This window comes from Protopterus annectens, chromosome 12.part0 (assembly GCF_019279795.1).
Source record: "Protopterus annectens isolate FY-2018-M chromosome 12.part0, PAN1.0, whole genome shotgun sequence".
NCBI classification, from domain to species: domain Eukaryota; kingdom Metazoa; phylum Chordata; order Ceratodontiformes; family Protopteridae; genus Protopterus; species Protopterus annectens.
The window spans coordinates 645537615-645555610 of record NC_056746.1 but is presented as its reverse complement, the minus strand read 5'-3'; the positions used below and the strand labels follow the sequence as shown (position 1 = coordinate 645555610).

Genomic DNA, 17996 nt, shown 5'->3' with positions numbered 1-17996 from the left:
CCAAATTCCTATTACTGAATTCACATCTTCCATGCAAAATATTTTCATAAATTTCTTCAAAAATCTACCCTCCTTTGTTATACTTTCCCTTCTGGGGCCCCAGACTCATCTTCAGTGTTGCAAATCACATTCCATTCCCCACCTATAAGCAATATTCCTAGCTGAAAGCTTATTTCTTCTCCCATAATTTTCTTAAGCTTCATTATAGTAGTTTTAGATAGAATATAAGTACACACCAGTGTAATACTCCTCCCTTGCCAGTAGCCCCTTAGCACTACAAATCTGCCATTATTATCCTTTTCATCCTCTTCTATCACTATTGTAGCTCATCTTGCAATGAATATAGGTACTCCTCTTTTCCCTTGTCCCAGGAATTCCACTGAATAACCATCCTGAAAACCTTTCGTTATCAAATTCATATGTTCAGTTCTGTCCAAGTGTGTCTCCTGTAACATAGCTATTTGCACTCTACACTTTTTAATATAGTTCACTACTCTTTCTTTTTTGTATTTATCTGTGAGACCATTGACATTTAAAGGTATTAAAGAAAGCATCATTGCATTAACAAGTTATTATTCTCACCATTTATGTATGACACTTTTTTCTTAAATGTCTAGTTCCAGCTTTTGTGTTACATGCATGCACTGCTTGACAGGCCGAACTTTTATAACATTGTTTCTTGTCATATCTATTTGAGTCTATGTCACATCTTACAAATTTTTTTGTTTTATTGAAAGCCCTCAAAAAAAAAAAACAGACCCCCGATAACCCCCTAAAACCTATTAACTTAATACTAACACACAAAGTATGTACATATTCAAATACTTAGGTTTTACATACTTAATAGGAACAAATGTCCCACACTGACAACCATACTCACAGACATGAATTAAAATAAAAGAAAGGTTAAACATGCTAAGATGCATGGTGCAGCCTGTGCTTCTACTAAGTGCTAATTGGTTTTGTATTTTCTTTATGGTTCTCCCAGATGGGAAAACACCTGAACGCTTTCAGAGAACTTTATCTTCTAGCAAATTTCTATTCTCAGTTTTTTTTTCTTCAGTCAATCACTCTCCACCAGACTGTAGCCAGTTTCTCTTTATCAGATTGTCTCCATGGAGACATGAGAATCAGGCAGGCAGTTTCTCTTTCTCAGATTGTTTCCATGGAAACATGAAGACCAGCTGCAGAATTGCTACTAAGCATACATGTATTTGCTAGAAAAAGCCTCATAATATTCAATAATCTTTTTCATTTACTTGCTAACTCTTAAAACTTGTTGAGGAACTATGGGTGTTGACTTGAAGTATACAAAAAGGCACTTTAGGCTTGAATGACTTAAAGTTGTCTATTTAAAAGTGTATATGGCTAGGTCTCATGATCCTTGTGATTACTTGCTTATTATTGTTCCTGTGTTGCTATGTACCCATAGGAACATATATAAAAGATCAATAAGCATGGACATTATATTAAAAGCTAATTATATACCTTTGTCTTTTAGGTCGGGATAGAAACTTTCTATGATGGAGCTCCCAAATCATGTATCAAAGGCTCATTCACATCTACAGTGGCTTTATCAGTGTATATATGTTTCATGACTTGCCAAAACCATTTCCTTAGTTGTAGCAGAAAGGGTGCACAATGAGAAAAAGCTTTATCCAACACTGAGAATGGAGGCACAGTTACAATGACCTTAGAAATTTGTGTGTTGTATAGTACTTTTGGTTAAAACCATGGAGAACAAGAAAGAATAGGCATACATAACATAATAACAGAAATGCATCTAGTGCCTTTCTTTGCATTTACAGAAGAAGTCATATCAGTGATACCTACACTGTATTTCAGATTCCTGTATCAATCTGCAGTAAGAGTTGTCAACCAGGATACAAACAAATAATGCAGAAAGGAAAGCCTAGCTGTTGCTTTGACTGTGTTCCCTGTGCAGATGGGTGGTTTACAAACAAAAGTGGTGAGTTATTACTCAAAATCAGTAGCCTTTGATAATTTATGATGTGATGTATTGGAATGTATATTGAAAAAGCTTTACTATATTATATTTGGCCTTAAACTACCACCTAATATAGCTGACATGGTTTCCATGATGTTTTTAAATATGAGTTGCCCTTTGGATACAATATTCTTCTAAAAATCAAAAATGTAAACTGAATGCATAGTTTCACTATGTATTCGGTATTTATCAAAGCAAGACTCAAATATACAAGAATATTACATGTATAGAAAAGACACCTGTGTTACATTAGATTTAATGATACCTTCCTCAGTTTGAACCCAGTGGCGTAGCTGGGGGGGGGGGTTGGGATGAGAGGGCCCCCCCCCCCGGGTGGCACTTTTGTGACTCTCAACATTTACTTTAATAGTTTAATTAACTAAAATGTTTTTTAAAGGGCATCATTCGTCATTAAGAATGGTCCCATAGCAGGTCTACTCACATCATGTCTATATGTGTGTGCATGCATTGTTGCACAGACTTCCTGTCCTTCCTATCTGCCCATGCACAATTTTAAATTTTACAGTACAGCATTTTGCTGCCAGAATTATTCCTGCTTCAAATAATGCTGCTTCATATTGCTGCTGTTCATTTGTGCTGCTGGAATTATTCTTGTTTCAAGTATGGGAGCTGTTTCTTATTGTTGCTATTCAATTGTGTGTGTTTTTACAGTACAGAATTTTGCTGCCAGAATTATACTGCCATTCAAGAGTGGTGTGTGTAGCTGCTTCTTGCTGCCATTCAAGAGTGGTGTGTGTATCTGTTTCTTGCTGCTGCCGTTCAAGAGTGTGTGTGTATAGCTCCTTCAAAACAATAAATTTAAAACATACTCTAACAAGTGGGCTGTATTGTACAAGGAATATGATTTGATACAATCAGAAAGGTGAATTAAAGAACACATGTATGTTTGCATGGTCCTAAATATGTGTGCAAGGGGCCTATGATTTGAAAAAAAAAAACAAAGGTAAACTTTACCAACCACTGGCCAGATGCATTTTCTTTGAATGTGGGTTTCAATGCTGTTTCAATGAATGTGAGTTTCAAGGGCAGAGAAGTTTTAATGCTAAGTCCGTTTTCATTGTGAGGCTGCATTGCTTTGTTTAGCAAATGTCTATCAGTGTTTGTGCTATAAATTTAAAATAAAAGTTTTAAATGAAATCTAAATAATCATCATAGAAGTAAAGCATTAAGCAGTATGCACATTACAGTGTTTATGGTAAATAGGGAGAAATAGCCAAGTAATGGGACACTAGAATAGCAGTGGGGGGGTTGTGTATGGGGGGACCCCATTTGACAATGATTTTGTGAGGGGGAGGGGAAGCAAACTCAAAGACAGCCCCAGGTGGCACAAACTATAGCTACACCACTGTTTGAACCTAAAGATAATTTTCTGAGATCTGACTTAAAAGTGCCTCCCTCAGGTCCAAATTATGGATATATAGAGATAGATGGAATGTAGACCTAAAGAGGATATTAAGAGGTGTACTAAATCCACTTAAATGTAAGTGTGCCAAAATCAACAAAACAGAATGAAGCCAAGTATAAGTGCTCAGTTATTATGGAGCACTTCTGCCCTTCTTTAATTGTAGCCTCCAGTACTCTTCTGAACATCACAAAATTGGACACACATCTTTTACTAGCCAAAAGTGATCCTTTTATTTGCCTAAATACTACAGAATGACCAAGGCAACACACATGTGACTATCACTGCCTGCAATTTAGCTATATCATTAACATTTTGAAACTGCATTTTTTTTTCGTTTCTTCTGAATGGACTTATGTTTAACAGTTTTTATGCTGTGCTTTGTGCTTTCTGTCTGCGGCTCATTTGTTTACTGGGCCATGGTTTTAAGTTATATATGAACCACTCCTTTCAAATGAGAGGAATCAAAGTTAGAGAAACTGAAAGTGGAACTGGATGTTTTCCAGTGTGGTCCTATATCTGTTCAGTTCTGGAGTTGTTTTTACCCTTGTCTGCCATTTCTACTGCTGTCTGATTAAATGTTGTTGAAAACAATAAGCATTCTTTTTATTCCTGACATTATCCAAGCAGATGAACTGCTTTTTGCTTTCTGCCTGTAGCATGCACAGTTCCTGGATTGCATTTCTTATTATTGCTGAAATTATAGGTTGTACTATCCGAGGAGATTTGTCCTGCAGTGTCCAAGTCTTTTCTAAGACAGAATCTTATATCAGAGCATTGCTGCTGTTGTCATTCATTAGACTAACTTCAAGATACTGTGTACAGTAAATTTGTTACTGTCAAAATGAATGAAAGAGCACTATAGAAGTCCACCAACACTGTCTTGAGCAAAAAGTCTTAAATCAATTCACAATGAAAAATGGCAAAACAGAAAATATGTACACATAAACGCTCACACAGCATACTACGTTTTTGTCAAAGTTAAGACTTCCTCAGATGCATTCATACCTTCTCATTGTGCCAGTATTTATGTTATAATCATCAGAGTTCAACCAGTTACAGAGTTAAACCAATAATTCAATTAAAAATTGTTAAAAGACTACAAATAAAACAAAAAAAACCCCAAATCTAAATATGTACATAAAGCATGTGTATTAAAAATAGAACTGCCTTAAATAATTTATTATGTGTAATGAATAGTCCTTAAAACCTTCAATAAATAAACTTACTACAAAACCGTAAATATTTATTAAAATAAACAATTTTAAAAAAATAACTAGTCTCATCTCAGCCTCGTTGTCTTATTATGCCATCTAGTGGTCAAAGTACGGATAGTTTACAATTTTGTTGCTCTTAGTGTTACGACAAGGGCCAGGGAGACTGCTTCATTAAGCCCAGGTAGTTTTGTAGCCTCCAATATTATTTGCCAGTATAGCTCCCTATATTCTAGTCTTGTCTCCTATAGCCCCTTCTTAATTCTTAATTCTTTTGGTACTACTTCTAGTAGCATCTTGACATACCACTGTATTAACACTTTTGTTCCTTATATTCTAATCATGTTCATATATTCTGGTCCTCAGTTTTCTTTCAGTTTTTCCTACATAAAAAGAAAAATATTTGTCACACAATGCTATGTAAACCACTTCACTCATATTACAGTTTGCAAAACTTCTACTGTTAATCAGCTTGTCTCTATAAGGCAGATATATATTTTCTCCTTTATGTACAAAAGAACACTGTGGACAACTACCACATTTATGGATGCCCACCTTACCTTCCTTATATAATATTTTACCACTGTTGTTTCTTTCTAATATATTCTTAATATTCAGACCTTTTTATAAATAAACTTTTTTTTAATAACCTCCAATTCTAAGAGGTTATTAAATCTATCCCACTCTCTCTCTTTATAATGTCCCTTATCATAGCTGCATCACCATTGTAATCTGCAACAAAAGCATCTTCAAAATCATTTTCTTAATATTTAATCCCTCTCTTTTACCCATAGTGGGCAAGTTCTCATTCTCTAGGATAGGTGAAAATCTACCTTTTCTACCTTCCATAACTTTCTTTTATTAAAGTATCAGGATAACACCTTTTGTTAAATAAACAAGTCAGAAATTCACATTCCTTTATAAAATCACTATCTTTTAAGGTCATTCTACTGCCTCACACAAATTGTCCCTTTACTATACCCCTTTTCTGATACAATGGGTGGGTACTGGTGTAAAACAGATATGAGTTTGAAAATGTATCCTTTCTATAAACTATTAAAATAAAACTACCATTGTCCTTTCTTATAGTGATGTCTAAGTAGTTCATTTGGAAGTAAATTTTAAAAAGGAAGTAGTCCAGTAGTCCTGGAGATATAGTTAAAAATTTATAAAAGCCTTTCCTCCATGTCCAACTAAACTAGACAAAAATCATGCAGGTAATGTTTGTAAAAATTCCAACAATTTGCAAACTCTGACCTGAATATAAATTTTTCCTCCCAATGGGACAGAATAATGTTGGCATATATAGGGGCACATCTGTCCCCCATTGCCACACCCTGAAGTTGCAGGAAGAATTCACCTTCGTAGAAAATAAAATTATTCCTTAGAACCAATCCATTAATGTTAAAATCATACAAAATTCATTATCGGTAAATTTCCCATATTTTACCAGAGCCTCCTCAAACCAACACATTCCTCCTTCATGTGGTATTCAGGTGAATAAATCTACTATATCAATAGTAATAAAAATAATTCTATCATTAAATACATTTGATTTAATACTTTTCAACATGTCATATGAATCATTAAGCACATTACCACCCATCAAAGACATTTCTTTTAATTTAAAATCAAGACGCTTTGCTAAAGAGGCAGTACTAGATCCTTCCGAAGCACAACAGGTCTTAGAGGAGAATCCAATAGTTTTTATGTACCTTAGGAATTCCAAATATAGAGGGAACTCTTGGCTTTTCTGTATAAAGATAGTTAAATGCTTAAAAGTCAATATTCCCTCCAACAATAAATTGTTTAATGTTATATAAATTTTTTATTAGCAATGTTAATTTAGTTTAATGAAACTCTTGTATACTTAGTATCATCATACAATATTTGCATCATCTTTGCCTCATATGTTTTGCTGTCCATAAAAACTGTACCACCACCTTTATCAGGTCTCATTATTCTTAGAAATTTGTTGTTCCTAAGTTCATTTAATAGTAGTTTCTCTTCTCTGGACAAATTAAGGATCACCTTATTTTGTTCTATACCTAGTCTTAGCTCTTTCTCAACCAAGGCTTCAAAGTTTTTCAGTTGTGGATGTAGAGGTGGATTAAAATTACTTTTCTTGTTAAGTGCATTATCAGTAACTAAAGTTCTTTTGTCCTTGAAATAATAACTCCAAATTCTTTTTTCTTACAAATAATTTTAAATCAATTAAATGTTTATTTATATCAGCTTTTCTTCAGGGAATAAATTTAAAACATTTAGAAAATAGTTTAAAATGTGTTTCATTTATTAAAATACTACTATAATTAAAAATATGGTAACCATTAAAAGTATATTTAAAATCTTATTTTATAATGTTATTCTGTCCTACAAAACTCCCATTTATCTGTTCCATTGATTGTTCTTGTTGTTTCCCTTCCCTCTGTTGTAGTTGTAATGTGTGGGTTCCCTGTTTTTTAATCTCTCCGACCTTCAGAGAGGAGGGAATTCTAAAGGGTCGTGTAGATCGTACGTAGGTCTTCTCATATCATATCCTTCATTTTGATGCTGCTCTTCATAATTAATGTAATCCCTTCCTTCTCTTTTGTCTGGGTCATTAAAGTTCTGATATCTCTTAGGTCTGGGATAGCAAGGTTGCTCTCTATACTCTTTTAAGTCTCTATTTTTTTCATCTTTCTATTATATACAATTGTACATTTTCCTTCAGTCTTTTCTAATATATTATATCTAAGTTTTTATTTATCAACTGAAACAAGAAATCATTAATAATGCTCTGGTTAACATGTTCCAAATTACTGTACATCACATCCATCTCCTTCTCTTTTTCCTTAATAATGGCTTTTACTATCTCAGTCCCACATCTCTCAAAAATATTTACTAGTTCTTTGGTTTGTTTGTGTCTTTTGGCTTTTCCCGGTTAGGGGTCGCCACAGCGGAACTCCGGTCCGCTAATGATTGGCAGTAGATTTTTACATACTGGCTTTCCAGGCCTAACGCACAACCTTCAACAAAGGAACGCCCATTCACGCATGTCGCCACACGGAAGACGCTCTAACTGAGAATCGAACGAGTAACGTCTAACTGTGAGGTGACAACGGTACCGCATCACCACCACCGCAGCATTTACTAGTTCTTTGGTAATTGGTTGAATTCTGATGATTGTAACATAAATAGGGACACAATTAGAAGGTATGCATGCATCTGAAGAAGTCTTAACTTTGACAAAAATGCAGTGTGCTTTGTGAGTGTTTATGTGTACGTTTTCTGTTTTGCCGATTTTTATTGTGGCTTGATTAAAGAACACTTCTGAACATTTACCATGTTTTCTTTAAAGAATTGTTGTGGCTATGTGCAGTGCATTTTCAGTTTGTGTGAGCATTTAGTTAAAATATATATTGTAGTTTGGTTGCATATGTGATATATTTAATGTTTCTTTTGGCCTATTACGTGAGGAGAAGGGAAGTCTGAATTAAGAAAACTAAGCTAGAATCAGAGGTGCTGCAGCCAAATGGCACAGAATGTCAGGAATAATTTATGAGAAAAGAATGCCAAATTAACCCTTAGATTTATTACAATCCATGTAGGCATAGTGTAGAGCCTACACGGAATATTACTGTGTCCATATACACGGTTGCCTCTTGGCAGCGGGCCATGCATATTAATCATGGCGCATTGCTGAGGAAGAGCCATGGAACATGGTTGTTGAATCAGTGTAAGGAGTGTAATGCTAACTGTGTCTGCAGATGAATAAGACACTCCCAGCACTGTTTAATAGTAGTAGTCCCAATGTTATTTTTACATTTATTTTGTTTGTTTTAAAAAGCATGTTTGTGCAGCATGGAGCACAGCAGTGCTAAGCGGTGCCGAGACACCAGACATCTAAAAATAGAAACTGGCTGTATTTAATTATTTATGTAAAGGGCAAGTTTAAGCATAGCTGAGCAGTTTTGTGTGATGCAATGCTCAGCACTGCTTAAAGGTAGCTCAGAGGTATATGCAAAGGTATAGCAAAATTCCACATATCCACATAGCTAAATGAGTAGAGTTACAGCCTTATGTGCAGTAGGTACAGGGTTTGAAAACATAAAGGGCAAATAAGCATTTATTTTCAATATACAAATTATGCAAATTATTTTTAAATACTGACCTACTGCGCTCAGCTAAGCTCTGCTAAGACCTGTTAAGCATTGCATAAACAAAGTAACTGCTGATAATGTTTATGCACTACTTGGCACTGCTTGGCTGGCTTTTGCACTGCTAATCACTGCCAAGCATTCAGTGTATTCCAGTTTTCAAACTGCTTAGCTCAGCCATGCTAGTTTGTGTGGTGCTAAGTGATGAGCCACATTTTCAAATATTGCCCAATGGCATGAAAGGGTGGAAAAACAGGTTATATTAAGCCCACTAAGTGGGAATATAGCATAATCTGTTGGAGTTCTTTCTCTGAAGGATACTATTGCAGGTACTGGAGTGGGTTTGTGCTTTTGGGAACAGTATTGGGGTATTCAGGAGTCCAGGGTCATGGTCAGACTCCTTGTCAAAAACCATGATGACTAGCTGATGCAGGGAAGTTACCAGGGTTCAGACTGCAAGGCAGAAGCCTGAGACCAGCTGGCAAGGGACCTCACCAGTGCAACTGGTATCCTCGCACAGGTGGGCAGTGTCATCACCACCATGATGACCTGAAAAGATGGAAGGGGGCTCTCTTGGACACCTGGGTCCAACAATTCTGGGCAGGGAATGTCCCACATGTATGTAAGTACTTTTACCTCTGTTTCACCAATATCTAATCTTGAATGTCTGCTAAATGGTATACATAATGGTGCACTTCTCTCCCAACGGCTTCAGAGGACAGGGCTCACAACATCGAGGCACATGCCAGGTGATTGGCTAGGCTGTGCCATGAGTGTGGTGAGTACAGATGTATTTTGCTATCTATAGTCAAATAAGCAAGAAAGAGTAAAGCTTGAACTGTGATTAGGTATATAAAGTAAAAATTGTATTGCAATGAATGTGGATTTACACCTGTATTGCAAGAAGTGCATACCGCCAACTGTCATGCCATAAGCAGGGAAGACTAAAGCATTAACCGTAATAAAGTATATGCAATAATGTTTGTAGTGCAATAACTGTGGAATTACAGCTGTATTGCAACACCTGCATAATAACAACTGTTGTGCAATAAAAACTTGAAACTATACCAGTAATTGATTGAAGGTATCTGTAATAAAGTCTGTTGTGCAATGACTGTGGTAGTAGGGCTGTTTTGCAAGAAATCAATTATGACAACTGTTCTGCAATGAAAATATGAAATAATATTAGTACCTACATGTAGGTATATCTAATAAACTCTTTTGTGCAATATGTGTAGGTTCAGAGCTGTTTTATAAGAAATAAATTATGACAAGTGGTCTGCAATAACACATGCACCAATAGAAATAACACCAAGGTAAATCATGTACATCAAGATTGTCTTGTTTTCACCATTGCATGTCAGCTACAAGAATTTAGGCTGTGAGGTACAGTGCTGCAGTCAGGTATAACAGTGTACTAGATGTAGACTGCAAATAATAATCCTTTATCAGATATTGTTTTTTTGACTTCACAGATATTTCAACACACCAACAATGTATTTTGTATACCTGCATTCTATGTAGTAATGTATAGTTTACCTAGTATCTCTGTCATGCTTGAATGTCATGCATGTGTGTTCAACTGTCACTGCAGTCTAGTATAAAACTGTATTACTACTATCAGGTCACATGTTGGTGCCAGGTAAGCTCTAAACAAATATCAGTCAGTCAGTAATCAACAATGACTCAGTGGCTCAGTTTGTTAAATGCTCTGTATGAAGTAAATTTTTGCCGCACACAGACCAGGGTTTGAATCCAGTGCCATGTAGATCTAAATATTACAGTATCAGTCACATAACATTTACAGATATTCTCTCCACACGAACTACAGGTAAATGGGTGAGGTAGCCCATATTATGATTAAATTATTGTGTGTTTATTTGCACAGACTGTTACAATCATTACCAGGAATGTGAAAATACAGGATAAAATAAAGGAAATAGGTATAATAATAATAATAATAATAATAATAATAATAATAATAATAATAAAAGAAAATAAATAAAATGTGTAAACTTTGGTATAGCTACATGCCTGGAGTGTCTGTTAAAGGTTGCTGCAGTCAATTAATACATTTGATGCAGATGTTCTCTGCAGTCACTGCTATTGGGTTTTATCCTCATGCCTGCCAAGCAAAGCATGATATTTGTTTACTCTCTGTACCTCTCAAGTGTCACACTGTCACGGAATGCAATTACTGTTGCATAATCCCTCTGTCACAGATGTATCATCAACATGATTATGTAATTAGCAAAGTAACACTACATCAGCCCACAGTACACCTTGGTAGCTATATAGGGTTCCTATTATTTAAGAGAACACTTAAAGCTGCGAATGCTGTTTCATCGAATGTGTTAACCCGAAATGGCAAAATGCCGAAAGCACAGAACAGTGATTTTTTTTCCTAGGGAAAGAAATCACTACGCCATTCTCAGGACTTTGCCGTTCACTCCACTGTGGTGCAATCTCGGAGTTGGTATTTTTAAGTAGGGGAGGTGAGGGGGCAAAGCACCCCACTTTATTTTGTGTTTGTTTTTTGCTTTGTTTTTTTACGGATCAGCGATTTTTTTTCCCTGGGGAAAATAATGGCTGAACCATGTGTTCGACATTATACATTTTCATAGTGTTTGGGTCAATTATATAGCGTTCACAATTTCAAGCATTCGCTAATATAATATAGACTCATTATATAGGTACACCTGATGTGCAAGTGTTCTGTGTAGTTGTGTACCTGCAGTTGTTACTGCTTGGCCCATACTATCCCATACAGATAGCTTGAGAGGTATGTACATGCTACAACAGCTATAGGGCACTTTTATACATAAAGAAAGGACAAACCTGTAGAACAAATAGCAGTACTGTTGTCAACCTAATAGCCTATAATGCTATTAATGGACTGTATTTCTCTGTCTACCCACCCCTTATCTTCATATATTTATTATTGTTATTTATTGGTTATAGTTTACTATTATTATATATTGTCCTATAAACTTTATTTTGGGGCATATGTTTTATTATTGTTATGTATTAAAATGGTTGAATATTAATATATCTTGTTGAATTACCTGTTTTGTTGGCCTTATGCCGTAACTTTTACTGGCATGCTGTTAATATACTGACTGTTCTGTTATTTATTGGTGTGTTTCACATAATATGCATTGATATGTAATGGGGTTGTTTCCAGTGTTCTGGCATGCTTTTATTACTAAAAATGGTTTTGTTCATAACTAACCTATATGTATTGCTTTATCTCTATAACCAGAGCATGTCAGGGTAGGCCATTTCCGGCTGATCCACTTACCCCACCTCAGCTGGCCGTGGCACCAGGTCCTAGCACGTCTAGGACCCAAGCTGGTGGTGCTCCTTCTGCTGGCTCTGCACCACCTTTGAGTGTAACCACCTCAGGAAATGGGGCCCATCCCCCCCGGGAGAGGTGGTGGAGGGGCAGTAGTCACCCAGGATTAACTACTGGCCATGGTGGGCAGAACTGTTCATAGGAGATATGAACGTCGCCTGCACCAGATTGAGGGTAGACTGGACAACCTGGTGGGACTGGCTGGCCCTGGTGCCCAGCCTCCAGCACAGCCACCTTCAGGGCAGTGAAGGAGCAGTATTGACTGCCCATGGGTGGGGATGTCAGTCACCCTGCTGCCATCTGGAGGCACATGCATCTCAAATTCCACAACACCCTCCCCATCCATGGAGTTTACCCCCCTCATGAGTCATACACCGCTCTGTTTGCTGTCCTGTCTTGTCTGTCTGCAATTCCATCCTCTCTTACCCAACTTACCTCCCTATATCCCTACCCCAACATTCTACTTTCTCTTCTTAAAAAAAAAAAAAAAATCTCCCCATACTTGGCTCTCCACTTCGCACACATGTCCACTGGTCACAGCTAATTCGGTCCAATTGGCTTTCCCTCACCCCTCGCTCTGAGGTTTGAGAGTATAAATTCATCCACAAAATCAGTGAAAATGCACAGCTGTTGCTGTACAAGAAATGCATAGCTATGATTCTTTCCTACACCCATCCTGCACATCCCTACCTGCCTTTCACTATGTTTTTTTCAACTGCTTGCCCCAATTTCACCACTGTCCTGTCACCCCCTTTTCCTTTTCTTTTTAATTTTTTAGCGTGGGTTTGTGCAGAACTAACGAAGCGCCGAGGTGCAGCGCGATATGCTGCATTGCACAAACCTGCTTAAATGAGCTTTAATGTGCCTTAATGAACTTATGTGTTTCTCACAGTGTTAGGCACATGTACAAAATAATCACCTCTGCCACCTTTTGAACCCGTGCCCCTTTCAATTACAGCATACTGCACTAACCCACTACGCCACAAAGACCTTAATTAAAACAGGTGTTTTCAGCAAAACATACTGATTGCCACTGACAGACTGAAATTGAACCTAATGGAAAAAAAACGGGATTGTACCTGGTACTCTGATGCAAAAATGCACTAGTAAACAGACAAATAAATAATAATGGCAGTACATGAGGCCTGGGATAGCTGGTAAATGTTCCCTTTTATCTGCAACATCTTTAAACACACCTGCTAAGACATCAGTGGTACAGTACATATGTTCAACTGGGACCCTGCTGCAGAACAACTGCCTATGAAAGCCATGCACATACTGCTGGATGCAGGTAAAGTGTGTCACAGCTATATGTCTGCACATATATCTGCAATACTGACTTACTAGCTCAGTCTGTTAAATGCTTTGCAAACAGTACATTTTGCCACACACACAGTCCTGTGTTTAAATCCAGCTTGTTGCACTTCAATTACACTTTTGTGAAGACAGCAAGTAATGACTGAGTCATGCAGTTTTATTCCCCATAAGTTACTGCTACTAAATTATCTGCTACCCAGTTTGCAAGTCAAAGGCCTGCAGGTAGGGACACATTACACATATTTATACAGCCTACATATATGTCGCCTACTACTCTGCTATTGGCAGTGTTGCATAACAGATTTACCTTAAGCACATGCCTCAATTTGACTGTAAAGGGTACCCTCATCCTGGCTCTGCTGTAATGACAGGGCTGCCACTGCTGCCACAGCTACACATACAGCTTGCTGGCCTCCAAAGTGTTCACACTCCCCCCATGTGTCCTAGCCTGCAGAAGCAGCTGCAGCCTGGAGCATACACAGCTATATTTTAAGGTACCTGCTACAGACCAACCATACTCCCAATCCCCTATAACAGGTGATCCAGACACATCCATACATAAGGGAGGGGCAAAGGCCCAGAGATAAGGACATGTTTCACTGCTTGCCCCTACAAAGATAGTAAGTAGACAAAATAGCAACTACTGCATTACCATGCATATTCTGATGGGTATGAAGTATGACACTCACATGTCTTGCTCCACTTACTGACCTCCATCCACATTGTTTGCCAGTAAACTGCCAGATGACCACAATGTCATGGGCACTGACCAAACATATGAGGCAAAACTGTGCACATAATTCAGACATCTCTACAGTGGAAAGTATTTGTGCTTACCCTATGTGATGCTGTCATCTTCACACCTCAGTAATGTCCATGTGTATTTATTTTTATTTATTTAAAATTTGTTAACCAGGAAAGTCCAACTGGACATAAGTCCTTTTTCAGCGGAGGCCTGGGGAGAAAAGCTCCACTTAAAAAATAATACGTACAGCAAATAATACATACAACAAGTACAGTAGATCAATACAGCCAAATGTACAATAAAATATAATCTTAAGAGTGAGACATAACTAGAAATCTAGAATATAGGGCACCTTGTGTAATTAGAAACATACATTTTGATACAAGACAAATTTAAAATTCTGGAGTCTAGGACACCTAGTGTAATTAGAATTATACTACTCAGTTGTAACACAAGGTATTATTTGTGTCACACATTTTGTGTATGATTATTAAGAGAGACTCACATCTAAATAGAGGTTTGGAAAACATACTGGATTAATCAAGAGCCCTAGCATGGAAAACATACTGGATTAATCAGAAGCCCTACATGGACATATCAAGTTGTTGATTAGGTGGGTTTTTAGTACAGTTTTAAATTGCAGTGGATTTGAGGCAGATATTATATTAGAAAGTACAGTATTCCAGACTTAGCTATACAAAAAAGAGATTCCCCGGCCTGATTATTAGCAGTGGAGACTTTTATTAGGGATGTATTATTTGAATGTAATGTTCTTGTGCAGGGGTATGGTTGTAGTAAATTTTGCAGGGCAGGGGTCTTTTCTTTGTCATAGAATAGTTTATGGGCCATAGCTAGTTGGTTATAATGTAATAGTTGAGGAAACTCTGGCCAGTTTAACTGTCTGAGTGATGTACAGTGATGTAATTTGGAGTTTGAATTGGCTGTGAATCTTGCAGTTTTGTTGTAGCATGTTTTAAGTTTTGTGAGTTCAGATTTCTTAAGGTTGGTTAGAATTGGTGATGCATACATGAGGGTAAAGATTAAGTGTGTGCTATGGTGACTTTGGTATTGTTTGTAAAATATAGTTTATTCCTATGGTGTACCTATTTTTTTGTGGACTTTTTTAATGGTTTGAGCTATGTGGAAATCAAATCTCATGTTATTGTTGATTTCTACTCCTAGCAGTTTTGTATGGGCAGTGGGTGAGATTATAGTCTTGTTAGCGGATTCAATAGTGAATGTGGAGGGGGTTGCCATGGCTTTGGTGGGATGAAATAGCATAAATTTTGTTTTGTTAGGATTCAGGATCAATTGGGAGTTGGTTAGCCGCTTTTCAATTGCAACAAATGAGTTCTGAGTGAGTACCTGTATTTCTGGAATGGTGGGGGCAGCACAGATCACTGTGGAATCATCTGCATACTGAATTAGGGATGCTTGTGGGACTGATGTATGGAGATTATTTGTGAATAAAGAGAATAGGAGAGTACCTAGTATAGAGCCCTTGGGAACACCTATGGTGGTAGGTAATAGGGGTGAGACTTCTCCTTGCCATAGTACTGCTTGCTGATGTCCAGTCAAGTAGTCTTGTAACCAGGCAAGTGAGGACTGGGAAAAATTTAGTGAAGAAAGAGTGGAAAGAAGTTTACTGTGGGACACCATGTCGAAGGTTTTTGATAGATCTAAGAAAATCGAGGATACGTATCTGTGATTATATCTGTGTTAATTTATTATGTTGGTGAAAGTTAGTGGGGCAGTGGTTGTGCTATGATTTGGACAAAAAACATGTTGAGACGGAGTTAATAGGTTGTTTGTTTGAAGGTAGTGCATGAGTTGTATGTGGACAATTCTCTCTAATATTTTGGACAATGGGCATAAGATAGCAATAGGTCAGTAGATGGTTAGGTCAGTACTACCACCGCCTTTGTGGAAGGGAATTATATGGGATATTTTCCATAAGGTAGGGATTTTTTGTTCAACTATGGATCTGTTTGTCAGTATGGAGACTGGGTATGCTATTGCTTTAGCTGCTATTTTTAGATATTGAGGTGGTAAACTGTCAGCGACTAGTGTTTTAGGTTTCAATTCAGCGAGCATTTTTGTTTTGATTTTAGTTGAGACTGGGTGAATAGTGAAGGTAGTTCCAGTTTCATTGGGAGTTGGTCTGTCTAGCATAGTGGAGGTTGGTTGTTGTCTGGATAGAGCTATTACTGACTCGGTAAAGTATTTGTTGAATTGGGTAGCTATGTTGTCTATTTTATTTGAGGTGGTGGGTTGTGGGGAAGTTGGTTTACCTAGTTGAAGTATGTTTTTTATTGCAGATCAGAATTTTTGAGGATTTCTATGGTATTCAGTTTGGATTTCAGTGTAATATTTTGTTTTGTCTTGTTTGATCTGTTTTTTAACCTTGTTTCTGAGCTCTTGGTAGCTTTGTTTGTCAGTATTAGTTTTTGTTTTATACCACTGATTCCATGTTTTATCTCTTGCTATTAATAGTGACCTTGTTTAATTTTCTAGCCATGGGGCATAGTTAGATTTTACATGTATGGTTCTGATAGGAGTTTGCATGTTTAGTATTGAGAGGAAGGTTTTGTTGAAATAATGGATAGTATCTTCCAGGGGAAGATGTTTCAGTGGTAGCCAGTTGCAATGGTTTATGGAGCTGATAAAGTTGTTGGGGATAAATTGATTTGTACTTATTTGTTTGTAGATTACTTGTATGTTGGAGTTGTTTTTTTATCTGATAATATAAGAAGGATGGTGATCACTTAAGGAGTCAGGGAGACAGCCAGGGCAAAGGATGTGATATGGTTTGTTGGTTAGTATCCAATCTAGTGTGGATTGTCTGTTAGATATTCTACTTATCCTGGTGGGGCTTTGTATGGTCTGGGTAAAGCTATATAGGTTAATATGATTAGTGGGTTTTGAGAGTTACAGACAGACCAATCTATATTAAAGTCCCCTAGGATAATGGTTTCTTGGGGAAAGGATTTGTCATCCCAGCTTAGCATGTTTTCCATTGATTTGATATTTTTACCAGGAGGGATATAGGTGCCAATTAGATTGATATGTTTACTTGAGTTCAGGGTAAATTTAGCTAGTAATACTTCTGCATTGTTAAAAGATGGGATGTCTTGGTTGGATGATTCAATTTTAAATGATTTTTATATAGAAAAGCAACACCACCACACTTTTCCCTGATCTGTCTAGCCATAAGATATTATAGCCAGAAGGGAGAATCTCATTATTGGAGGCATGTGGTTTGAGCCAGGTTTCGGTAAGAAGGATTATGTCTGGGGAGTAAAGTGCTAGGTTTGCATGTAGTTCTTGAATTTTGTTGTTTATACTTCTAATATTAAGGTTTAGAATTAGAAGGTCAGATTTATTCCTAGTGGGGATTAGTGAGCATTTTGTTTGGGTGGAATTAATAATCTTTGGGTGATGAGGTTTTGTGTGTGGGCCAGGGTTAGGGTGAATGTCACCACTGAGAGCTAAGTTGGAGGTTATAGAGGTTAGAGTTTTAAGGAATTTTAGTACCTGTCTGTTGAATCTGGTGGAGGGGATAGTAGTAGTAGCATGAGGTAGAAAGGAGAAGCGGGTGATGTGTTGAATGTCTATATTAACGATGGATGGTGATATGGTGATGTTATTAGTTGTGTGTGTTAGATTTGTAGGAGTAGAGGTGGTGTGGTATGTGATAGGTTGTTGTATGGTAGTGTGGTAGCTGGAGCAATGTGTTGCCAGAAATAGTAGTGAAAGTGTAATAAGGTATGATGATATTTTAATACTGGTGAGAAT

At 37.1% G+C, this 17996-nt stretch overlaps 1 protein-coding gene across 1 annotated transcript in view; it reads left to right on the top strand.

Annotated features, from left to right (window-relative positions):
* The window catches only part of LOC122816204 (vomeronasal type-2 receptor 26-like), a 189823-nt gene that overhangs the window by 42216 nt on the left and 129611 nt on the right, over nucleotides 1–17996 (top strand). Inside the window, exon 2 of the mRNA XM_044088952.1 lies at nucleotides 1846–1969. Coding sequence (XP_043944887.1) covers nucleotides 1846–1969 — 124 coding nt within the window. The remainder of the gene's footprint in view (nucleotides 1–1845; nucleotides 1970–17996) is intronic.